The 26664-nt window shown below is 44.2% G+C and overlaps 1 protein-coding gene across 1 annotated transcript in view; it reads right to left on the bottom strand.

Moving 5' to 3' along the window:
- The window catches only part of PITPNC1 (phosphatidylinositol transfer protein cytoplasmic 1), a 253667-nt gene that overhangs the window by 86151 nt on the left and 140852 nt on the right, over nucleotides 1-26664 (bottom strand). The window contains exons 3-5 of the mRNA XM_082860482.1: nucleotides 26484-26572; nucleotides 25445-25452; nucleotides 3653-3724 (exon numbers count right to left, since the gene is read on the bottom strand). Coding sequence (XP_082716608.1) covers nucleotides 3653-3724; nucleotides 25445-25452; nucleotides 26484-26572 — 169 coding nt within the window. The remainder of the gene's footprint in view (nucleotides 1-3652; nucleotides 3725-25444; nucleotides 25453-26483; nucleotides 26573-26664) is intronic.

Below are 26664 nucleotides of genomic sequence, written 5' to 3'. Positions count from 1 at the left end.
TCTTTCAATTTAATTACTGCTTCTTATCATCATCCATTTCATTAAGGTTTTGGCAGGTAGGGAAGGAAATAGGGTGCAGATAGCAGTATGAAGGATGGTAGCTGAATGATAAGACTATATACCCAGAAAATGCAAAGAAATGGCCTGAGTTTATTAAATAATTTGGCAAAGCAGTGAGACGAGAGAAACACCCACCACTGCCCTGCTTTCTTTAGCAATTCTGCCTCCCACCAGAAACTCCATACTCATCCCTGGACAGAAAAAGAGCATGCCAGCACACACCATCTGCTTAAGGCGACAGTTTTGAACCCCTGGACAAAGCTATCTTTTAATGAAGTATTATTACATAAATATATATTTCTCAAGTTCTGCTTTGGAAACATTAACAAGTGTGAATGAAAACCAATGGAGTCTTCCTTTTCTGCCTCCAGGGACCAAGCTTGAACCAGCTGGGTAACCAACAGCTGCTGCTGAATATGGAAATTAGAGGAAGACGAATTGGCAAAGAAGAAGTCTAATCAAGCTGGGGCTGGCCTGTCTGGTCCAATAGCTCAGAAGCAAGACCTGGGGATTTATGGATCAGAGCCAGGCAGAGGCTGGGCAAAAACATGCAGGGCCTCTTCAGTGAACTCGGACTTGGGCAAGTTGGGTGCCATGACAGAGAGATAAGGAGCTGGCTCCCCCGGGCAGCCTCAGAGCCAGCCAGTTGTGGAGGTGGAGGCAACACAGGGTACAATAGCTGGCATTTCTCCCAGAGGAAGCAAATTGTGTTGACATGGACTGCCCACAGGTGCCCTGGGGTTCTGTGCTTCTCTTGCAGGCCAGCCTAAGTCTCAGAGAGAACTGGCCTTTGGCGTGGGTAGAGGGTGCTGACTCTAAGCACGGATCCTGCCTTTAGGGTGACTAACCTGGTATTTTAAATTCCTAAGAGAGTAGTGACAAAGCTAAATTCCTAGGAGAGTAGAGAAAAGACCCTAGCACTTGCCAAAAAAGGGGATACAAGACAGTAAATGATAACCATGTGATTTGTTTTTTTTAGATTAGACCTGAGCTGAGGATAAACCAGAAGATGACGCTGGTCCTGTAAGGATCAAGGCGAGGCCGCACATCCATTCCATACCTCTACAAACGGAGCGGGTTTTAACTTCATGAAGACAGGACAGAGCGACAGAGAAAAAGAGAAAGCAAGGCGATTTGTCTAGAAAGATTAAAAGATGTTTTAAACCCCTTTGCCTCCCCCGCACCCCGTATTTTTAAAATTGTGACAGGAAAAGCAATTCAGGCATGTCTGATCTCTATCACCCTTTTCCTGATGGTCTACAGCTACATCAAAATGGTCAAGACCACTTCAAGATCCAGTGACTGTCAACTGTTCAAAGAAGTACACTTAAGTAGGGAATGCAGCGCAGCCATTAAATATTACTGGGAAGGATACTTCATGACATGGTAAAAACAGGATGTTGTATGAGTCAATTTTAGGGAAATTGGCTGAAAAGTAAATTCATTAACACTTTGCAGGATGGACCAAAATGCTAACAGCAGTTATCTCTGAAGTATGGGATTACTACTGGTTTTGCTTTCTTTGTGTGTGTTTTCCAAGTTTTAAGAACCATGTTAATTTTCCAATCAGAAAAGAAGGGTTCAAGGTACACTGTGCAACACTATTTTAGACAATGAGGCTTTGACGCAGTTGGCCAGCAAAGTACCTCTGATTTCAGGCTGTTGACAAGGACACGGGACTAAACGGCTCTGTTAGGTCACCCACCACCAGGGGACGCTAACCATTGAGGATCCTGAACTTACTGGGGGAAGAGCACCCTTGCAGGTTGCATTCTTCTCTGGCAAGTTTCAGGAACTCTGGAGAAGGCATTCAGCTGGGATGGATCTATCAAGGGGTCAAATTTGGAGATGTGGTGCATGCCATTCTGATCTGAGTCTCTCTGACCAGGGGTTAGCAAACTCTTTTTTCTGTAAAGGGCCATGTAGTAAATATTCTAGGCTTTGCAGACCACATGAGCTCTGTTGTAAGTACTCATTCTGCTGGTGTAGCATGAAAGCAGCTTAGATATCCACAGATGAGTGAATGTAGCTGTGTTCCAAAATAACTTTATTTACAAATAAAGTAGTTTGTCAACCCCTGATAATCTTCAGGTTTCCTAACTTAGTTCAAGAAGCTGAAGTGACCAGGCACAAGCCACAGCAGTCCCTGTGAATAGATGGGTCATTATGGAATGTCACTCCTCAAGCGCTTTCCATTCCAAGGGTTGGCTAGTGGTGACTCTTCACACGGAAGGAAGGGACGCCCATTAACGCGCTAATGTTTTCAGTCATTTAATATGTTGGTTCCCCCCCAAACTAAACCATGAGTCCCTGGAGTTTGAGAAACAGGTCTGAATTTTTAACACCATCCATGCAGCTCGCACAGTGACATCTAAATAGAGAGTGCTGGATGTGCTCTTGTTGAATACTGAGTGAATGAACCAGTGTCCTCCCTTACCATGCTGGTATGAAATGTAGTTCTTGGGTGACTCCTCTTGGGAACCACTCAAGCTTTGTCCAGGCAGACTCTACCTTGAATGGGACACCCTGAGTTCTGCACAAACACACCCATACTTTCTAGAAGTATTTGTTCTTGCCAAGGGCAGGAAATTTCTAGAAGATGTCAACATGAAGAACCAGAGTCAGCCTGGCCAAAGCTGTCCCTTCTAGAGAGTTTCTTAGTTTATCTCCGTGACTGTTTTCACAAAAAAAGGTTTTCAAATTGACAACGTTTATGACCTTAGATAGTTCTTCTGGGCACTTAGGTATCTCCTTGGCCTCCTGCATCTTGTTTTGCATCTCCTTGGCTCAATGACGGCACCAAAGGGGTCACCTTGTCAGAACTCTCTTACTCATTTTGCCACAGCCTCAATTTTCATCTTTCTCCACAAATGCAAAACATGAAAATGAAGTAGAAATTAATAAGTGAAGCCCTGCAGCTTCTAGATACAGGTTCTTCCCTCAATGCGTCCTGATGGAACCCACAACCCAATGTCAGGGTGAGGTTCTTGTAGGTCAAACCATCCACTCCCAAGGGGATGGGGATTTAGAAATGTATCACCCCGACAGAAAGGGGTGGGGCAAAAGCCAGGTCAGAAGTGAATTTTAAGCAATACTAATAAACAAAGTTCTTGGCTAAAATTTAGCGAGAGTCAGAATGCCTCACGAGGTAAACGTTTGCTGGAGGGTTACGCTGATTTTTTAAGGTGGGATTCGTGTGCGTGTGTGTGTGAATATGTGAACATATGCACAGCCCAGAAAATATGTGTATCCATGTATGTGTGCACACATACACCTGATTGCATTCATTCTTCTAAGCAAATGTCATTGAGAAGATTTGTGTTCAATCCAATGATCTAGAGTTCCAAGGTCCCCATCAACCTTCTTGATCCCCAGAGACAATCACTCCAGATGATAGAGATTTCTGCACAGAGGCCATGGAAAGTACAGAATGATGAGAAGAAAAGCCAGAGCTTCACTGAGGTCCCAGGCACAGATTGTGCTGCTGGCCCTGGCCACACAGGAGCTGTGAGGGGCTCTCAGAGTCCGTGAGGGGAGAGCGCGGTATGGATTGGGGCGGGGCATGGGGTGGGGTGGCAAGGGGGCTACTCACGCTGTTGTTGCTTCCTTTGTTGTCCTCATACTTGGTTTCTATATGAATGGAGAATTTTGGCAGAAAGGAACACTACGGAAAAAAAGAAAAGTTTCATCAACACACCGTCCTTTCTCTCTTCACATCTTCAGTTTAGCCTCCGGCTGCTCTCCTGACCGTTTGGTTGCGAGCACTGTCCACGATCAGAAATGTTAAGATACTAGTTCCATGTCTGTATGCAAGGAAAGCCACCTTTTTGGCAACGTGAACACGATTTCATCCAGGAGTCAGGCCGGAGAGAATAACTAAGCAATCAGGCAAGTCGCCGAAGAGGACATTTCCCAAAAGAATATGCTTTATGAGTCCGACCACAGGCTTTAGAAGAGCAACCCCCTGGAACAGAGACAATTCCAGTTCCAGGGTGCTTCACTTCAGGGAGTAGCTGCCACTGCTGGATGCCTGGGAACCAGCCTTAACCATGATGCACATATTCATGTAAAGCTAGAGGCGGTAGCGTAGAGCTTTAAGATTATAAGTTACTTAGGCCTACCCAGGTGACCCAGGATAATCTTTCCAAGGTAAAGTCAGTTAATTAGCAACCTTCATTCCATGTGCAATCTTAATTCAGGTTCCAGCAATTTGAACATATACATCTTTAGGGAGCCATTATCCTGCCTAACACAGGGTGGAATGTGTGTGTGTTTGTTTTCTGTCTTTTTACTCTTGAATAAAATATCTAGAATTTGGTGTAAAAAAAAAAAGATTATAAATTACTGAAGTCAGACAGACTTGTTTTAGTTTTGGATTTATCACTTGATAGCCATGTGACTTTGGACAAGTCATTGAACTTGTCCGAACCCCAGCAATATTGAAACAGGTAAAATAACGATTACTTAACAGTGACATTGTGAGGGTTAAATAAAATCATGTGCATAAAACGTAACAGTGCTGGGCATCAAGCCAACTTTGCACAGAGGGCAGCAAATCAGTATGAGGCTGCAGCTGAACTTGACATGAAATGTGGCCTCTCTTTCTGTCGGCACAGGGGAGAAAAACCCCAAATGCACACCATCATGGAGTCCCCGTCTCCTTGAGCCCATTCTATGTATTCAGTAGACTATAAGGGTTAGCGTAGCTTGAGAAGAGGATTTTTTTGGTTTGTTTGTTTTTTGCGGTACGCGGGCCTCTCACTGTTGTGGCCTCTCCCGTTGCGGAGCACAGGCTCCGGACGCGCAGGCTCAGCGGCCATGGCTCACGGGCCCAGCCGCTCCGCGGCATGTGGGATCTTCCCGGACCGGGGAACGAACCCGTGTCCCCTGTATTGGCAGGCGGACTCTCAACCACTGCGCCACCAGGGAAGCCCGAGAAGAGGATTTTGATGGATGTCGATGTAGCCTTCCTCCTGCTGGCACTGAGCAGGGCATTCACCTTCTCTACCACCAGAGATGGGATTGAAGACTACCGGCTAAAATGACCTAGCAACTCCACTGGGAGCTGCTGGTGTTGGAGGAGTGAGGCTTGGGCCAACACGCTCACAGTCCAAGAGGTTGGCTCCTTTATTTATTTATCCAACGCACACAGAGCACATATTCTACACCTGGCACTGGTCTAAGAGCTTCCAAGTTCTAATTCCTTTATTCCTTGTCACCATCCTATGAAGTAGGAACTATTATCATCAACCGTGTGTTAAAGATGAGGAAACGGAGGCACAGAGAGGGTAAGTAAATGGCCCATGATCACATAGGTAGTGAACAGTAGAGTTGGGATTGAAAGTCTTGTGGCCTGGTCCCCGAGTCCATGCTCTTGATGACTACCCCACTGGTTCTCAGCATGCGATCTCTGAGCCAGTAGCAGCAGCACCCTGGAACTTCTCAGAAAGGCAAATTCTTGGGGCCAATGCCAGACCCAGTGAATCAGAAACTCTGGGGATGGAGCCCAGGCATCTGTGTTTAACAAGCCCTCCAGGGATGCTGATGCAGGCTTAAGTTGGAAAACCACCTCACTATACCATGCATGGGAAGGAAAGAGAGAGAATGCATTATCTAAAACCCCGAGGTCCACAACATGCACCCTTGCCCCATATGGTCACCCCATCGTGACCGTGATCCCCTTTCAGCCCAGCTGAGACCCCCCCCCCAATGGCATCTGTGCAAGAAGGCAGAGGCCTTCGATGTGCCATTGATAATTCTGCTGACATCACATGCCTGTGTGCATTCGGTGTTCATCTGTCTTAATCTGAGTGAAACAAGCAAGCTGAACGTGACTAAGGAAACATGGAAACAATCAATCCCAGTAATTGCTTTTATGGAGAATGAAGCCCTGCGATCATTCATTAACATTTTCTTTGCTGTCTCCTCTCAAACCTCTCACTGCACAACTGCTGCCCTCACACCCAGACCCAGGGAGTTCTCCAAGGAGGGGCCTCCCATAGTGAATCGAGATGGAGCGGCTCAGAGCCCCACGGCAGAGCTCTCAATCAACACGTGAACTTGAGGACACACACCTGCAGAGACCCTTTTAAAAATAACAAGCTTCAGGTGAACCGATTTGTCCTTTTTAACCCATAATTCATGAGGCTAAATCCAACGTGTGCACAGTACAAGGTGGCGAGAGAACAGAGCTGTTCAGGGTGGGGAGGTGGGTCTGGGTGCGTCAGAGTGGAACCCTGCAAGGAGTTTTTATCGGTTGAATCTCTAAACCACTTAACTAAGGTCAAACAAATGAATTTTAGCATTTGGGTATTAAACCCAAATACAAAATGCAAAACTCTTATGCAAGGTAACAGATGTTGTTATTTTTGGGTCAAGGACTTAGGTTATTTTCATGTCAGAATGGTAACCCTGCCAGAGGCTAGAAGTGCACCTGGTTTCCGCAAGGCAGTGGGCAGACCTGGGTCAGCCAGGCCAGCTCCAGGCTGGTCAGTGCTGTGGGATCTTCCTGGACCGGGGCACGAACCCGTGTTCCCTGCATCGGCAGGCGGACTCTCAACCACTGCGCCACCAGGGAAGCCCTCCTTTATTTTTTTTTAAGTTTATTTATTTAACTTATTTTATTTTTGGCTGTGTTGCGTCTTCGTTGCTGTATGCGGGCTTTCTCTAGTTGTGGCGAACGGGTGCTACTCTGTTGCGGTGCACGAGCTTCTCAGTGTGGTGGCTTCTCTTGTTGCGAAGCACAGGCTCTACGCACGCGGGCTCAGTAGTTGTGACTTGCGGGCTCTAGAGCTCAGGCTCAGTAGTTGTGGCGCACGGGCTTAGTTGCTCTGTGGCACGTGGGATCTTCCCGGACCAGGGCTCGAACCCGTGTCCCCTGCACTGGCAGGCGGATTCTTAACCACTGTGCCACCAGTGAAGTCCTGCTTATTCCTTTATGATGCTTCTTATTCTTCATGAATCAGAGAAAGATGCTGCCTTCTTTATCCCAATGGAAAAATAATATAATGATCAGAACTGAGACATAGGAGTCATCAGACCTGAGATGTATCAACTGGGGCAAATTATTTTCCCAACCCCAGCCTGTTTCCTCATTTACAGAATGGGGACTCTCCTTCTCTACTCTGTAGGCATGCTGAGAAGATCAATGAGATCATTCAGGTAAACCCAGCACAGTGCCTGGCACAGAATAGGTGCAGGGTTAAAAATATATGTAAGTCTCTTCTCCAGAAACTTGTTTCATTGATTATTTGCATCTTCTCCCTGCTTCCTTTCTACCGTCTAAAAATATAATGAAAAGTATCACATTCTTTCTTTCTTCCTTTCTTCCTTCCTTCTCTCCTCCTTCCCTCCCTCCCTCCCCCTCTCTCTCTCTCTCTTTCTTTGACTGTGCCGGGTCTTAGTTGCAGCGTGTGGGATCTTTTTAGTTGCGGCACACGTGACCTAGTTCCCTGACCAGGGATCAAACCCAGGCCCCCTGCATTGGAAGCGTGGAGTCTTAACCATTGGACCACCAGGGAAGTCCCCAAAGTGTCATATTCTTAAAAAAACAAACAAGCATCAAGTTCCCTCAGTTATGTTTCTTCCTCAATCTACAACCAATCCCATTCCTCCTCGTCTTCACAATCAAACTCTATTAAAAGAACAGTCGATGCTTGCTGGCTCTACTTTTTCATCTCCTACCATTTTTTTCTCAACCAGTGCAATATGGTATGGAAATGACTGATGATCAAAGAATTTCCAAAGCAGCAATTGAATCTGCATCCACACCCTGTAGGGCTCTCTACACTGTTCTATGTGATTAAGCAATTCCTCCTATGATAGCAGCTCCTTCCCAGCCTTCTCTTCCCTCCTCCATTCCTTCAATGAAGGCGGTCCCTTAGGTTCTGCCCTCCACCCTATTTTCTTGCACCAAATGATCTCATCTGCTCCTGACTTTTCCATGATCCTTTTTTATGAATCCTCCCAAATTGACATATTTCACCCCAACTGCCCTTGTCACATGTCCAGTTGCCCACTGGCTGTCCCCAACAAGGGTCCTCTAGGTCCACCAAACTTGAATGGTCCATACCGAACTCGAATGTTCTTCTGCACTGCACGAGTTTCCCAGGGCTGTCAAATTACCACGAATGTGGCTTAAAACAACAGAAATGTAACCTCTCACAGTCCTGGAGGCTATAAGTCTGAAATCAAGGTGTTGGCAATGTCGTGCTCCCTCTGGAAGGCTCTAGGGAAGCATCCTTCCTTGCCTCTTCCAGCTTCTGGTGGTCCCAGGCGCTCCTTGGTCTGTGGCTCAACTCCAATCTCTGCTTCTGTCTCCATTCACCTTCTCCCCTCCGTGTGTCTCTGTGTCCTCTTCTTGTAAGACATAAGTTATTGGATTTAGCTCACCTTAAATCCAGTGTGATTTCATCTCTCATCTCAAGGTCCTTAAGTAATTACACCTGCAAAGACCCTACTTCCAAATAAGGTTGCACTTGAGGTTCCGGTGGACATGAATATTTAGGGGGACATTATTCCATCCACTACACTCACCCATCACATCCAGTGAGCCCCCAAGTTCTGCTGACTCAGTTTCTCTCCTTAAGGGGAAGACCTGGAGTCTTCTGTATCTGACCTGAATCTTCTTTCCGGCTTTGCCCTGTATTCATCCCATGGCCAGTCACAGAAGACCAATTTCCATTCCCTGGAACACTTCTGGCTACCATGCTTTTATGCCTACAGTTCCCCCAGCCTGACATTTCCTTCCTAAATTTTACCCATCAGCCATCTCAAACCACTTCAGAATGATTATCCCTTGTATGCACGTAGCATTCTCTTTGTTCCTTTGTCACAGCACTATCTCCTTTTCCATCATCACAATGAGTTGTCTATGTGTTTGGCTCACCAAAGAGATGATAAGCTCCAATACTATTCCAACACCAGGTTCCCTCCCCTACTCCCCACTGCCATCAGGAATGGCTTAAGTCACTTTCCCTCCAGTTATTCAGGCATCAGAGCATCTACTTTAATTTCAATTTGCTTAAATCTGCTTTCTGTGACAAAGGGCTTTGCTCCAGCTGGGAAGATACCACCTAACCTAGTCATTCTCAAATATCCAGGGGGTGGAGAAGGGAGCACCCCACCTTCCAACCCTGGACTTTCTCAAAATATATGCCAGCCCCTAAAGATTCTGACACATTTCCTAGGGTGAGGGGGATTCCATATCACTGAAGGAACTGTCAGAGTGTAGGAGCAGAAAAAAAGTTGGGAATCCTGACGCAACCAAACTGTTACATGATGCAAGAAGAGAGACATCAGGAGTGCCACCAACTGGCTAAAACTGTAAGATGTCCAAGGGATTCAGAGGATTCTTATGCTCTCCATGTCATTTGGGAACACTGAATGCTTAAAGTTCCATTTGGCCCATAGCAACATGGAGGAAAGACTAAAATACCTAAGGTAGGGACCTCCCTGGTGGCTCAGTGGTTAAGAATCTGCCAGCCAATGCAGGGGGTCACGGGTTTGATCCCTGGTCTGGGAAGATCCCACATGCCACGGAGCAACTAAGCCCGTGCACCACAACTACTGAGCCTGCGCTCTAGAGGCCGAGAGCCACAACCACTGAGCCCGTGTGCCACAACTACTGAAGCTCACGTGCCTAGAGCCCATGCTCTGCAACAAGAGAAGCCACCGCAATGAGAAGGCTGCGCACCGCAACGAAGAGTAGCCCCCACTCGCCGCAACTAGAGAAAGCCCGCGCAGCAACAAAGGCCCAATGCAGCCAAAAATAAATAAATAAATTTAAAATACCCAAGGTAGACAGACTTCTAAGATGGTCTCCAAGATTCCCAGCCCCTGGTATAATCTTGCACACTTTGTATAATCCCTCCCCTTAAGTGTAGACAAGACCTGTGAATATGATGGGATAGTTGCTCTTCTGATTAGATTACAAAGGTGATCAGATTATGTTACATTATATAAGACTTCTTTTTAGAAGAAGCAGGTTGATTTTGAGGAAGTAAGCTGCCATATCCTGAGAGGGCCACGTGGCTAGAACCTGAGGGAGGCCTCTAGGAGCAAAGAGCGACCCCTGGAGGCCAGCGAACTAGAAAACCAGACTTCAGTCCTACAACCGCAAGGAACAGAATCCTGCCAACAACCAGAGAGCTTGGAAGAGGACCCTGAGCCTCAGATGAGATTGGAACCGTGGCTGAGACCTTGATTTCAATCTGACTGAGACTCTGAACCAAGGACCCAGCTAACCTGAGCCCCAGTGGAAACTCTGAGAAAATGTATGTGTGATGTTTTAAGTAACTAAGTTTGTGGGAAATTTATTATATAGCAATAGAAAACCAATATAACACCAAACCTCAAGAATCCAACCATTGCTTCCCTGCCAAATCACCCATTTGGTTCTTATGTGAGGAAAGTATCACTGACTTTGAGGTTTGAACATATCTAGGGAAATGGGACGGGAAATCTGTACTCTTTCTTAGTTGTTCCACCTGTGATGTCATCCACTTTGTCAATGGCCACTACTTATTGCCCAGGGCGATATTTACTAGGAACTGATGCCACAAAACTTGCCATTGACTGGTGTCCAGATGCAGCAGTGTGCACCTAGCCCACAGGGAGCGAGTAGGGTTGTTCAGTAGAAAGAATGCAGGTTTTGGAGTGAGACAGCCTTTAATTCAAACGCCAGCATCTTTTCACACAAACTGAGACTTTGGGCAAATTCCTTAATCACCCTGAGCTTCAGTTTTCTCATCTGTAAAATGGATACAATACCAACCTCACAGCTGTGGGGTGAGATAACAAATGTCCAAGGCCAGGCAGTATCTGGCTGAACAGATACTAGAGAAATGTTGGCCCACCCCGTTGTACCCCTCCCCATGGAATCCCACAGACTATATGGAGAGTAAATAGAGCTGGTATGCCTGTAGGGGGACCCTTCCACTGTGTATGTGCAAGGATGTCTTGGGAGGTTGTGGGTTTGCTGAAGTGGTAGCAACACAACACCTGATTGGTCCTTCCCATGACATGGATGGTGGCCAAGCCACAGAGCAGGCTTGGGTTCCTCCAGCCTTGCTGTGACCCCTGACCTGCTGTGTTTTGAGGACATGTCATCACATCTTCCAGGTCCATCCTCTTACTGTCCTCCTTTACCTAAAGGCCTAGCGGCTCCTCTTTCTGCACAGGGGTCCTCTCCCCTCACCTATTCTCAGATTTCCTTGATCCCCTGCCAACTACATGTAGGGAAACAAGAATACTACCAGAATCTCAGTGAACTTTCTTCTTTCCTAGATCTAAAGGCTTTGTGCCTGTTGGTTCACTCAGCCTTATTTTAAAAACCGAGGCTCAGAAAAGTTAAGAAATAGCATCAAAAAACAACATTTGGGAACCCCAGGGGGTCCCATGAGATGAGCCTGCTTACAGGCAGAGGGTTGGGCCAGTGACTCCCCGGGAGCCTGGGGGACATCATGAGTCATTTCGGCCCCTCCCTGCCCTCCTTCCTCCCCTGGGCCCATTCAAGATCTGGAACCTTCTCTCTCATGAAAAATCTTTTTCTCTCTCTTGTTAACTAGAAAAGCAGCTTGGCCAGGAGAAACATAACAAGTATTCACTTTATTAGACCCAGGGTTTATTTTGTCCCTAACCCTCTAAAAATAACACTGGTATCACGGAGAAATCAGATAAAAAAGGCAAAAGATCTCCTATCATCCTCTTTGATTTTCTAGCTTAGATCTTCCCAAGCCAGAAGAGTCTCACTAGTACTGCTTTCATCTGCTCCCTACCAGGACCAACTTCCTTTGTAGCCAGTATCTGAGCATCTTTAATTTGCCTTTCAAACATAATGTTATCCACTGGAATGAACCTCTTATTGCAAAGTGATCATCGGGTACCTGTGAAATCTCCAGCACCTAAAACCGATGTGCAGAAAAGCAATGTTCTCTGTTGAAGATTAAACACGTGTACTTGTATGTATTGGAAGTGATGGGAGAATCTGCAGTCGGGAAGAAGAATGCCAGGAAAGACGAGTGAAGTACCTGGGCCCCTGCAAGAATAATTTCCAGACACAGGCACACCCAGGTTCCGTGTTGGGAAAGGAAAGTAGCATATGCAAAATCCATGGCAGAGCTGAATTTTCAATTCACTACAGCCATGCTTTGGAAAAGTGAAAGAGATATTTTTAGTCCAGTGATTGATTAGGGTTGCCATGGCAATAAGAAACACTTAAGAGAAGGAAACTGAATGTAAGCAAGTCTTAAAGAGAAAGGTGCAAGTGCACTGGGAATTTCACAGTCAGTTTCTGGGTGGTGCTGGCTGCAGTTTCCACACCTGCCTAGGGCGAGAGTGGATGGTGGCTGCAGAGAACGGGCCAGGGAGACAAGTCTGAGGCTCTCCGGGGGCTCTGCACTTCAAAAACACGCAGTGGCGAAACTTCTGGAAGAACTGCACCATGCACTTTGATGATCATCATTATTGTCACGCTATACCCGCCATCGCACCTAGCGCATGGTGAAAACTGTAAGCTAAAGGGTACTAATCCCTCCCCATACCAGTAAAGTAGCAATCATATTCTAACAGTGTGTTTCAAAAACTTACTTAATGATGCTTCATCTGGTGGCTTGTTAAAAACAGATCCCAGGGTCCTCTCCTAATGACTTGCTTTCAGAAAGTTGGTGGAGTCCCAGAGCCCACACCTGAACCTAGAACTTGATTTTTCTTTTCTTTTTAAAATAACGTTATTCACATCCCATATTATTCACCCATTTCAAGTGTACAGATCAGTGTTTCTTAGTCTGTTCACAGAGTTGTGCAACCATCACCATGATCTGAGTTTAAAACATTTCATCACCCTAAACAGAAGCCCTGTGCCCGTTAGCAGTCACTCCCACCTCCCCCTTACCCCATGCCCGAAGAAACCACTAAGCTACTTTCTGTCTCTGACTTGTCTATTCTGGACATTTCATACAAATGGAATCATATAATATGTGGTCTTTTGTGTTTGGATTCTCTCACTTAGCATCCTTTTTTATGGCAGAATAATATTCCATTGTATGGATATACCATATTTAACTTACCCATTCATCAACCGATGGACATTTGCTTCCAGTTTTTGGCTATTATGAATAATGCTGCCATGGACATTCTTGTACATGTTTTTGTGTGAACATATGTTTTTATTTCTCTTGGGTATACACTTAGAGTGGAATTGCTAGTCATATGGTACCTCTACATTTAACTTTTTGAGGAACTGCCAGATGGTTTTCCAAAATGGCTGTACCATTTTGCATCCCCACCAGTAGTGTCTGAGGGTGCCAGGTTCTCCACATCCTTGCAGCACTTATAAGTGCCCAGTGTTTCTTAATCCCAGAAAGTTCTGAAATACCTTTGGGTCAAAATGATGATCCCAGGTAACCATTCCTCATGTCCAACTGAGACACACAGACATGACTCAGTACCGAGGTAAAAATGACAACAGTATGGATACTATACTAACTATCATCAGGCACTCTTCCAAGTACGTGGTATATAATAATTAATCTATTAACTCCATAACCCTCATATAACTCTATGAGGGATATACTACTGTTACCCCCATTTTACAGATAAGGAAACAAAGGCAGGGAAAGGTTGCGTAGCATGCCCCAAATCATAACATTTACATGATAGAGCTGGGATGGATTCAACTCAGGCTGTGTGGCTCTGAGTTCAAGCTCATGACTCCACATCCTGCTGCCTGTTGAGTATTAGGAAAGCACACGAGTGTTTCCAGTGGAGCTGAGTGCTCAGTTGGGGGTGATGGTGGCTAAGGCCCCTCAGCATGCCCTGTGGCCACTGAGAGCAAAGAAAATATGTCCATGTGCATCCATTCAATGAGAGATGTGCCTCTTTTAAACAAGCCCAAAGAAGGAAAAACAGGAGGTACCCGAAAGATAAATTGGGGAAATATTCATTTAGGAAATTCACGGGACTTCCCTCTGGTGGCGCAGAGGATAAGACTCTGCACTCCCAATGCAGGGGGCCCGGGTGTTTGATCCCTGGTCAGGGAACTAGATCTCACATGCATGCCGCAACTAAGAGTTCTCATGCCACAACTGAGGAGTCTGAGTGCCACAACTGGGGAGCCCGTGTGCCACAACTAAAGAGCCCACGTGCCGCAACTACTGAAGCCCGCGCACCTAGAGCCCATGCTCCGCAACAAGAGAAGCCACCACAATGAGAAGCCCGCACACTGCAACGAAGAGTAGCTCCCATTCTCCGCAACCAGAGAAAGCCTGCGCACAGCAACAAAGACCCAACGCAGCCAAAAATAAATGAATAAATAAATTTATAAAATAAATAAATAAAATAAAATAAAATGGTAAAATGTTTTGTTTTTAAAAAAACAAAACAAAAAAAACAAATAAAATGTTATGCAGGGTCGCGGTGGCCAGTGAGGTGTGTCCATGGAACTTCCTGGACCAAAGAATAAAAGTTTGAAAACCGCTGATTGAGCCCAATAATTCAATGCTTTGTTTCTGGTTAGCAGCCGGAATCCTTCCATGTCTGAGAGCAACACTTTACAAGGAGGCTTGGAGTCAAGAAAATTAAATGGAAGAGTTGAGAAGCTGGCTTGGGGTACATGAAGTATTTATAGGCTTTTAAAAGATCATTTCCTTTTAGGACTTCCCTGATGGTACAGTGATTTAAGACTCCGTGCTCCCAATGCAGGGGGGCCGGGTTCCATCCCTAGTTAGGGAACTAGATCCCGCAGGCCGCAACTAAGAGCCCACATGCGGCAACGAAGATCCCGCGTGCCACAATTAAGACCCAGCATGGCCAAATAAATAAATAAACATTAAAAAAATCATTTCCTTTTAGCTTTTATCTGGAATTCAATGCATTCCTCTCTGACCATCTTGTTCTGACTGCAAGCAACATGTGTTCCCTCCTATCAATGAACATAAAACTCTATATAGACTTGACCTTCTCTCTAATGGAACCCCACTGAAGACATCGATTCCCTGGTACTATATTCTATATTATCATATTAAATGCACTCCAAAGCCATACAGGGAATTTCAGCTTGAGATGAGATCCTTAATAAAACTGGATTTGCAAATGCTTCGTCCTGTCACTAACAGAAGACTTACATCCAGAATGTTCCAGTGAACCTGGTGAAATAGGTGTAGAGTTTAGGATTTATTACCTTCTAGGAATCTGGGGCTGGAGCCTCTGCTGTTTGTAAAACAGGAGACTGTGGGTGGTGAATCTGTATGTAGAGGCAGTAGACAAGCTAGATTTTAAAGTACCTTTCGACTTTCTTTATTCTTCATCAGAAAAATTTTATCCTTCCATTTGGACAGAAAATTTGCCCCATAGTTGGAAGGTAATATATATATACTCTTTTGTGTATAGAAAATCTTCAATAGACACAACAATTTCAAGAAGGTGTATGTCTGGTTGTCCCACATCTACTCAGAATCTCAGTCATCCTGCAGGGAAAGATGCAAAGGAAAGAAGGGGAGATATTTGGGCTTCCTTGGCTGTTCTGGGTTCTGAGGGTCACATATGATTTTATACATCTGGGTGGGTGGTCCTAGAGACAGGATAGTTGGAAAAAAATTGCAAAGAAGATCGGTCTGGAAAAATGAGATGAGGAACCCAAGTGGAGAAAAAAAGTGGAAGAATTTTAAAGCAAAGAGAAGGCAAAAAGGAATCACATGTAAATAATAAAGATGAGGATGAATCAGAGTGATTTCCCAAATATAGGCTGCATCGGAAGAAAAATGGGGCCAAGAGGAGCGGTGGGGCCTGAAAGAGAAGTTGGGGAGGGTGAGAGGAAGGCAGTGTGTAGAAGGCAGAGCATGGAAATACAGCAGGAAACAGCTGTTTGTATTCCAGCCCACAGTGAGGTAATGAATGACAGCCTCTCCGCTGCTTCTCACCAGCCTGCACCCTACACTGAGGCTTCTGTTCATTCATTAGTTCCTCCATTGATGAAGCCTCGTCCCTCTTCTGACATGCTGAGTAACAGCCACTCACTGGAGAAGCGAGGCCAGGAGGGAGAAGGAGCAAATGCATGAATGAAAGTATGTTTTCTCAACGGGGCAATGTTTGCTACTGGCGCTTCTACGAAAATTGAGGAGGGAAACTAAATTCAGGCTCATCCAATCTAGAGCTGGACCTGCCAAGGCAGAAATAAGCCCAGGATGCTTGTGCATACCAATAGCTACACACGACAGAGGCAGGACGAGTGAAGGAGCAGGCGGAATACATCAAATGAAAAGGAACTGCATGTAAGTAAGAGAGATTGGAACGAATCAGTGACTCCCCAAATATAGGTTGGCATATGGCCAGGGAGGAAACTTCCAGATTACAAGCCTTCTCAGTTAAAAATGGTAAGAATCACCCCTCTTAACCAACTGGGCAAATTCCTCACTTAAACACATACTATCATGTAGTTCTGAGTATCTTAGTGACTAGAAAAGTTGAAAGACATGGGGGCAACTTGCATTCACTTTATTTAATCACTGAAATGTACTATTTCAGTATATCCATATTTATATGTGTTTTATTTTATTTTTGCAGAAAGAAAGCTGTCCCACAAAATCTTCCAGGTTGTATTACTTTGATCTCACCAACTTGAACTGAACACAAATTCATAGGTATCAATAAATTGTAGAAGAGAAATCTAATTTTCAGTACAAGTAGAAAATAGAAAAGAAGGAAAGGAGTACTTCTTAGGGAAATCTTCTATTGAAAATACCTTTAAACAAATATTTTTTTCTTTGGTGATTATCCTCTGCAAAGTCATTCTTGGCGGTGTTTAAAAAGATGCAAACATGGACCTAGAGATTATCATACTAAGTGAAGTAAGTCAGAGAAAGACAAATATCATATGATATCGCTTATATGTGGAATGTAAAAAAGATACAAATGAACTTATTTACAAAACAGAAACAGACTCACAGACATAGAAAACAAACTTAAGGTTACCAAAAGGGAAAGGCGGGGCGGGGGAGGATAAATTAGGAGTTTGGGATTAACAGATACACAATAGTATATATAAAATAGATAGGGCTTCCCTGGTGGCGCAGTGGTTGGGAGTCCGCCTGCCGATGCAGGGGCCACGGGTTCGTGCCCCGGTTCGGGAAGATCCCACATGCCGCGGAGCGGCTGGGCCCGTGAGCCATGGCCGCTGAGCCTGCGCGTCCGGAGCCTGTGCTCCGCAACGGGAGAGGCCGCGACAGTGAGAGGCCCGTGTATTGCAAAAAAAAAAAAAAAAAGATAAACAACAAGGTCCTACTGTATAGCACAGGGACCTACATTCCATATCTTGTAATAACCTATAATGGAAAAGAATCTGAAAACAAATATACATATATGTGTATAACTGAATCATTTTGCGGTACACCTGAAACTAACACAACATTGTAAATCAACTATATTTCAATTTTTAAAAAATGCAAATAACTTTAAAAGCTACATTATGGTAGAGAAGCATAGTTTAGCTTCTGCTCTCCCCCCCACCAAAATGGCTGAATGAATTTTCTTTGATGTACAAAGAAGAGCTTGGGAACAGCTAGAGCAAATGGAACTGGGATAAATCGGACAAACAACACTGTCTGTTCCAAAGTCTTCCCCAGGCAGCAATCAATTGGGTTGCTGAAATGTGGAGACAAGTCCTAGCCCTGCATAAGGACAAAGGCACTTCGGCGAATAAGCTTGTTTGTAACTGGTTCACCCGTGCAACCAAGTTCATTTTCTAAAGTGAAATAAATCAGAATGCATAAGCTCACTGTCATCCCCATGTACTACTGCCTTGGCTGTTTGGTCTAACAGAATTGACTTTGCTTGAAAAGAACTTGCAGGTTCTGTGTCACCTGATTCTTAAAAAACAAAATCATTACAGTTGGGAGTTCTTCAAAAAAAACTCTGGTATTTGAGTCATAGTAATCTTCAGGCAACACATTAGCCCACTAAAATTTAGGGAAAAAGTAACATTTACTGAAATAGAATTGGTCCACTGGCCTATTTAGTGGGCACGTAATAGCTCTCACCCTGAGAGAAGCTTCTGGAGCATCCCTAAGTTTTAGAAGACTGGCTTTGCAAAATCCGAGGTCTCACGGACAAACAGAGTGTGGGAAGTGTTGCACACTACAGCCTCCTTTTGGAGATTCACAACGATACTGTTATTCTACAATAACAAAATGTGGTAAAATCAGTATAACCCGGTGTTTCCTTTACTTCACTGGCTATGAACCATCTTAGTGATAGTTATAAACGGTTCCAGACTGTTTCTGTCTAAGTTTTCTTGAACCTGGAAGACTTCTGAACTTGGCTGCTCTGACTCTATGACACCAGCCTCATGCCATGACCCATGACCCACCCTCTCTGGGAGGATGGCCTGTGCCTGGCTCATCCAGCATCCCCAGCTGGAAGACTGTTTCTACGGCCTGGTCCCTAACAGGTCCCAGCTCATACGGCCCCATTTCTAAGAAGGGATACTTCCGTTGCCCCCTCCACCCCGAAATTACATACTGCCCCGGATACTCAGGGTTAACTGTGATGCAGAGACTTAACTCCCATCATTACCCCATCTCCATGATGCCAAAAAAGGAATATTTAGGGACCTCCATTCTATCTTAGCTCACATAGTAGCTGAGATGGCCAGATTGTCTTCTAATTTCCTTCCAGACAAGACCACTCCTAGAGTTCAGGTGTAATAATGTATTTGCCCTAGACTTGTAACTATTTCCTGGTTATGCAATTTAGGGGTTTCTACTGCCCTTGGCTGGGAGTCAGTGGAAGGTGGGGGAGGGGGAGCTTAAGAAGGACGAGAGGCCTGAGAGGAATGGAGGTCGGTCTGTACACACAGCACCCATCAGCTCTTTCTATTATGGGGGAAGCTGATGAGGTCAAGATTGAAAGTGAAATTCCTATCCAGGACAGTTAGCTGCTTTCAGAAAAATACCTCTATCTCCCTAGTGCCACTCCTGGGAAGATAACCCGAGTTCACCTTGGGTTACTGACGACTCAATTGTGAGCATCCTGACTTTCTTCCCCAGCAGGACTAACCCAACACTGAACAAACGCATCTCTCACTGTGGCTCAGTACCATTTGAGGTTCTCATGCAAGAGTCATTTCCTACCCCCTGGTTTTTTACAGTTGACTTTTTCTACCTCTTTCAACTAAATAATTAAAATGTTGGGTAGCACTGGACAGCCCACTACTATCTTTGGGGAACGGCTAGCCCTTCCAACTAACAGAAGGGTGCTCTCCATTTGTCATCACCTCTTCTGTGGATTCGAATTAAAAGATGTTTTGCTGGAGTGGGTGCTCATGGCAGCAAAATACATACAGCAACTGTATATTCTAGGTCACTGCTATCGACTTATAATAGCTTGAGTTTTCAATTTCTTACAAATGAGAAGAAAAGCCTTTTCTTCCCCCCTTCATTACTACTGAGGTTGAATTGATGCTGCTGAGCTATGTTCATACTCCAGTGAGGCCTTTTTTTAGCCCTAGAAAAACAAAATCGGCGACTTTGGAAAGCAGCCAGTCTCCTTGGGCACCTTCCTCTGTGACTTTATAAACTTCAGAAGAACCGGCAGGTTTTGAAGAACTGGTTAGATGGTCTGTCCTCTGGAAAATAGCTGTTGTGTTGTTCTTTGTTTACTGTACAATTAAGATTTTTTTTTCCTATAACCGAGCTAAAGATATTTTTTTCACTTCCTGGGCAAATGGCATTTCCACATAATCCTAAACACACACGGTCACTCATGGTGATGAAAAAGCTTTTACGTCTTAATAACTGTGATAACACCGAAGCCCTAGATGACCCTGAAGAGAAAGTTCCCTTAGCTGGATTTTCTCACAAATGAGGGCAGCGTGAGGTCTCAGTAATAAGCTGGGCAGTCAGAAATAAGACCCAGGGGATCCTAGGAATAGACATACAATGCTCTGGACTAATCATATGAGAAAAGACACCTGTCCGGAGTATCACTGAGCCCCTCTGCCTCCCTGAGGGAGGGTGGAGTATGGTGACCCCAGTTGGGAATTTGGCTTTGGGGAAGTTTTGCTTTGGGGCACAGATAGGAAATATGGGGCTTGGAATGACATCAAGAAGAGGTATTTAGGATTAAAGGATCAGTGGATAAAGAGCCCAATGAAAAAGCATTCAAAAGAGAGGAAAAGATGAAGACAATTGAAAGCCTCTGTCCTAAATCCTGGGAGCAGACCCTGTAGTCAGAGAGAAGAGTGGGCTCTTCCTCCCGGGTAGAGAGCGTGAGAACACGGCTGAGTCCTAGTCAGGAGGAGGCAGGCAGCTTCAAAATGAACACTGCAGGCCTGAAAGTGTGCACCTGCAGCCAGAGAGAAAAAAACGCAGAGGTCCTCACTGGGGAGATGGAAAGAAAAGCTGTGCTATATTTGGGATGGAAAATAAAAGTGGACTAGCCGGGAACAATGTTGCTTCCCTATGGAGAATTAAATGCAGACCTTGCCCTGAAACTCAAAGCTACCATCACCTGGCCTCCACATGTCTGGGCAGCCAGGATCCAGCAACATCACATGCCCACTGAGCCTGGAATGACCACATGGCGGACTAAATGTTTGTTCCCCTCCATTCATATGCTGAAGCCCCAACCCCCAAATGTGATGGTATTTGGAGATGGGGCCTTTGGGAGGTCATGAGGTTTAGATGAGGTCATGAGGGTGCGGCCCTCATGATGGGATTAGTGCCCTTATAAGAAGAGACCAGAGACATTGCTTTTGCTCTCTCTCTGCCATGTGAGGACACAGCAAGAGGACTGTCAGCAAACCAGGAAGAGAGCTTTCATCAGGAAATGAACCAGCTGATACCGTGATTGGGAACTTCCCAGACTCCAAAACTGTGAAAAATAAATGTCTATTGTTTAAGCCACCCAGTTTATGGTGTTTTGTGATGCAGCCCAAGCAGACTAAGATAGAACAGGTATCTACAGGTGGGAGTTCTACTCTCCCCAAGGTCCAGCTCAAACCCCACCTGCTCCAAGAAATCTTCCCACAATTCTCCCAGGCAGAATTTCTCTCTCCTTTGCACAATCCGCTGTTTGCACTTTGACTGTAACACATAGCACTGGTCTTCCTTGAATTACTGACAGCTATGTATTCACCTGCTCTCACTTTATTTTCCCCTACTCTGTCCCATTCATTCCATTTCACTTCCTGAGTTAATCTTAACTGAGGCAGGAAGTACTTACGTTGTTATGACATATCACGTGATTGGCCCCACCATTAATGTGGCATGTCAACTGCAGGACAGTTTCCTGAGTTATACAATTCTCTCTCCTCCGTTTCCCTTGGCCTGCCAATATGCCCCTGTTCTTATAACCTGATTTTTGTTCATTAGTCTCTGAGACCAGTTCTGCCCCACTGTCACCCCTCCCCCTAACAGGCTTGCCAGATAAAATATGAGATGAGGTGACTTCCCTGTGCCACAACTGCTGAGCCTGCATGCTACAACTACTGAAGCCTGTGTGCCTAGAGCCTGTGCTCTGCAACAAAAGAAGCCACCATAATGAGAAGCACGTGCACTGCAACAAAGAGTAGTCCCTGCTCACTGCAACTAGAGAAAGCCTGCATGCAGCAACAAGACCCAGTGCAGCCAAAAATAAATAAGTAAAAAATAAATTGAAAAAAACATGAGATGAGCCCTCTTTTAGTATAAGTATAGCCCATGTAATTTTTGAGACATACTTATACTAAAAATTACTTGCTGTTAATCTGAAAATTCAAACTTAACTGGACATTCTGTATTTTTACTTGCTAAAGCTGGCAACTTTATCAGCCCAGCATCTCATGACCAAGTAACCTATGTAAGAGGGCTGTGTCCTATTCTCACCCGTACAGCTTTTTGAGGACTCTAGTCCTGTCTCTGAAGCTCACGGCCCCAGTGCAGGGGCCAGGGCCTTCCCTCTCACATTGCAATCGCTTTTCTGGCTGGATGCCCAGTGCCATTCATTCTGCCCAGATTCCCAGTGCCGTTCATTCTGCCCTCTGGTCTGAACCTCTGCTGTTAGCCCAGCTCAGAGCTCATCCAGGTCTGAGTGCCAGCCCGTCCCCTGAGCTGTGTGATGGCCTGTCCCACCTTGCCTCCAGAAAACTCCAGGACTTGCAGATGACTCCCAGGTTTTGACTGGAATGTCTAACTATTTCCCACCAGACTGTGACTTCCTAAAGGGCAGAGGTTATTGCTTAATGAAGCCTAGCATCTAGCAGGATGCTTTACACATTGTTGGTGCTCAGTAATAAATTACTGTTAACCTAAAATTGAAAGATGATGTTATGGGTTGAATTGGGTCCCCACTAAATATATGTTGAATTCCTAAACCCAGTTCCTCAGAATGTGATCTTACTGGGAATTAGGGTCATCACAGATGTAATTAGTTAAGATGAGGTCAAACTGGCATAAGGCAGGTCCTTAATCCAATATGACTGATGTCCTTATAAGAAGAAGAGAGAGACACAGTGAAGAGGATGCCATGTGAAGATACAGACACACACAGAGGGAAGACAGCTATGTGAAAACGGAGGCAGAGATTGCAGTGGTGCTCCCACAAGCCAAGGAATGCCAGAGGCCACCAGAAGCTAGAAAGAGGCAAAGAGGGATTCCTTCCCTACAGGTTGCAGAGAAAGCATTACCCTGCCGACAACTTGATTTAGACTTTTAGCTTCCAGAACTGTAAGACAATAAATTTCTGTTGTTTTAAGCCACCCAATTTGTGACACTTTGTTACGGCAGCTCTGGGGAACTATCCCAAGGATTACATTAGGGAGGAATTGACCAAAAACATGAGGGCCTAGAAGAAATCAAGTAATACTTAAAGAGTCAGAAGGGGCTGAGTATGAGACTATACAACTCTAACTTCTTCATGTTTTGTCTCCAAATTTCCTCAAGCAGAAATAATTTGTGTCCCTTTAAAAGTTTGAACTGTATGATTAGAACTGCAGCAGTACTGTGGGGCAGAGACTGGGCAGAAGTAAAGGCTATGAGCCCCTCAGAAATCCTCCATGGCCTGCACAGAGGTGGGCACAAGAGACCAGGGTTCATGGTGATGGAGACTGGCGGGAAAGGCTTCCATGGGAGGTGCGTCCCTGTGGGGAAGGCTTTGTCAGGAACCATGGTTTCCGTTCTGTTGCCTTCTGTTTTCAGTACTTTAACACATAGCCTTAAAAAATGAGCACAATACCACTAAACATTTTTCAGACTTCATTTCTCTGTTAATCACCCCCATATTTCACAGCAGTGTCATGAATTTATGGAGAATAAGTACTATCAGTTTCGGGTCAAGTCAAGGTGACCCAATTCTAAAGCAGCAAATAACTGCCTTTGCAAAGTTATAGGAACAAGCATTCTCTTGGCCTTGCAACTACGGATTATGTTTCATATGAAAAGTCCACATACAAGTTTAGGGAGACTGTGGGAAATGGGGTCACATCAGCTATCAATAAAATCAAATTAAATCCTAGAAAATTAGTACCGTCCAGTCTAACGAGCCCAGTCTGCCTTGAGGGGCACCAAGATATAGTCCCATTTATTTGTCCATAGAACTTCCATTTTAATGATGGCAGCTTCCAGCACTGTATGATATATAATAATAACGGAGGATTTACCATGTACCAAGGACTAGGCTGAGATTTCATGTGGATTATTTGATATAATCTTCATATCACCCTCACGGGAAAGTTATCATATTTTCCCCTCTTACAGATGAGGAAATGGAGGCTTAAAAGGAATTAATCTGCATGACTGTTAATGGAGGCGGGATTCAAAAGATTCGGAGAAGTCTTCCTCTTGAAGACGGTGCAATTGATGGGGCTGGGGAGTGCTGTCCGGGAACCACTTAATTGCCTGCTATTTATAGGCAACTTGCTAACAGTTTTCCATACATTAGATCAGGGGTTGATAAACTACAGCCTGGGGGCCAAATGCAGCCTACTGCCTGGGTAAACAGGACCAAGCCCATACCTCTACATATCATCGCTGGCTGCTTTCTCAGAGACAGAGACTGGCCCACAGAGCAGAAAATATTTACTAGATGACCCTTTACAGAAAAAGTCTCCTAACCCCTGTGTTAGATCATTGAATCTTACTACTAGTAGCTCTATGAAAAAGGGATTATCCCAATTTTAGAGAGGAAGAAATTTAGGTTCACAGAAGTTAAGTTCCTTGTTCTAGAACAGTGTTTCTCTGACCTCTAAATTGTAAAGATTGTATTTTGCCATAGAACTGCCTTTTTTTCCCCAAAGATAGGGACATCGGGGAGGGTGCTATATATATTCCTTCAATTCATAAAAGAAGACATTTTAATACCCAAGAATGATGGTTCTAATTATCAACAGTCCTTTAAGTGGAATAAATTTAATTTTATGAAAAACTTTTTTTTTTCTTTCATTTTGCAAAGGATGGGTGAGAACACAGTAATGGACCAGCATGAGTTCAAGAACTGGCAGTTGTGGGTCATTTACTTAAGAACTTCAGCTAGTAAGAGCCAGAGGATATTCAGGCCTACCTGACTCCAAAGCAGGTGACACTCTTGTATCTGTTGGGACTACCCATCTACCTTTGACCCACGCATTCCTTCTGTCATTCAATAACTATTCATTGAGAATCTACTATGTGCCATGTATGTACCATGCTCATACCAAGGACATGAGGAATCATTTTTCTCCATGTAGTTCTCACCATCTCTCTCCCCTTTGGCTGTTTTGATTAAGACTAAAAACTCAACTCCATCACAGCTCAGTTAACCATTTTCTTCTTATGACAGTTTGACCTGTTTGTCATTGGGGGAAATGATCCAAATGAAAATACCACAACACAATGACCTTACAGACATTTTTTTTTTAAGTGTAAGTAATGACTCTACAGGCTCTTAGGACAGGTAGAAATTAAACGACTTTATCAAGCCACCGAGACTGTCCAATCTGAGTAAAATAGTTTGAACGTACCTCAATAGTTTGACCTTTTGTTTCAAGGTCTTTCTATGAGGGATCAGGTCACAGACTATACGGAAAAGCCTCACCTTCCATTGATAACTACCACCATCTCTTTAATACCACATTGCTAGAAACTGTTCTATTACAGTGAACTATCACAAGTAGAGCAGTCAAGCTATTTAAAAATACAAGCCAAAGTTAATTATGTAAAGGCATTTTAAATTAACATTCATACTCTTGAACAAATGAGAACATTCAAATTATTGCATTATATATAACTATGTAATAGCCTACATTTAAATATTTCTGATTCTGAATTATTCCTCTATTTTTTTTTTATTACATCGATAAGATGAGAAGCACAAGGGAAGTTCCAATTACTCCACTGATCTTAGGCTGAATATTTTTAAATGATTAAGTGAAACTTACTGTGTATTCTGGTCCCAGATGTTCATTTGGACAAGAGGGAAAAGAAAAAAGAGAGAAAAGGATGATTTAGACCACACTTACATGCAATATAAAACCACAGAACTAATAAATGTTGCTGAATTATAATTATTAAAATTGTGGTAAAGAAACCTTCCGAGGATTAAACCTTCATAAATACTAAGTGTCTCCATGTTTGCTCTCGAAACTCTTTCACATACTTCTGTGGCTGGGTAGATAAGGAGCGTAAGATAAGATTCAATTAGCCTATAGGTTTGTGGCTAATTAAAAACCAAAGAGTTGGCCTTAGAAAAGCAGAATTAAAGACTAATAATTCCAGTAGAGCATTTCATTAACCACAAAGGAAATCTTTTAAGTGGAAAAGCAGCTTTTAAAACCAATAAGACCCTGTCAGGATGACATTCAAATAGGATCTTGAATTTTCATGTGTTCGAGGGCAGGAACCAAACCTTCTAAATTTTTGGCCACAGTGTCTAGTTCAGTACCAACACTGAGTGTTATTATCACTCCACTACAAGTGAGGAAGAAAGTGATTTTCATATTTTCCTATTGCAAAGGAAGTGCTTTGGAGCAGAGAGACCCAACAGAACCTTTTATATAAATTACAGTCAGGTTTTGTTTTGTGGGGGGGGGGGGGCATTTGCAAAGCAAACAAGTCAAAATAAACAACTTGTTTATGAACAAACCCCAACTCAACATTATTTGGGGATTACTGAGAAAAGAGGGAGAAATAAGAATCATGAAATCTCTAGAAATGTCACTAAAAAGAGTTTCCCTTTTCTTCTCCATATGTTATTTACTACAATCACTTTAAGAAGGAAGATGGAATAGTTTAGCTTAAGCCCCCCAACCCCCTGCTAGGAAGAGTGCTGACCTAAAAGTATGGAGGCAAAGGGTCAGGGAGATATCACAGCGTTCCCACCAGTCCCTGCTTGGATAATCCACCCTCAGTCAGTGAAATCTGAATCCTCCTATGTCCTTGCATGGATACATGCAACATACTGGGTGTACAAGGACTTACCTGTAATCGTGTAGGGATAATAGTTCCACGCCTTCTCTGTAACATAAAATATCTTGGGAACAACAGCTCTAGCCCAACTAGGCAGTTTGCTAAGACGAAAGAAAGAAAGAAAGAAAAAAAGACAATTAGAGTCTGTCCAGGGCCTCACCCTGCTACATTTTTCCGGAGAAACTGACTGCTA

The sequence above is a fragment of the Leucopleurus acutus genome (assembly GCF_964270905.1).
Source record: "Leucopleurus acutus genome assembly, chromosome: 19".
NCBI lineage: Eukaryota > Metazoa > Chordata > Mammalia > Artiodactyla > Delphinidae > Leucopleurus > Leucopleurus acutus.
This window is presented reverse-complemented; position numbering and strand designations above follow the sequence as displayed.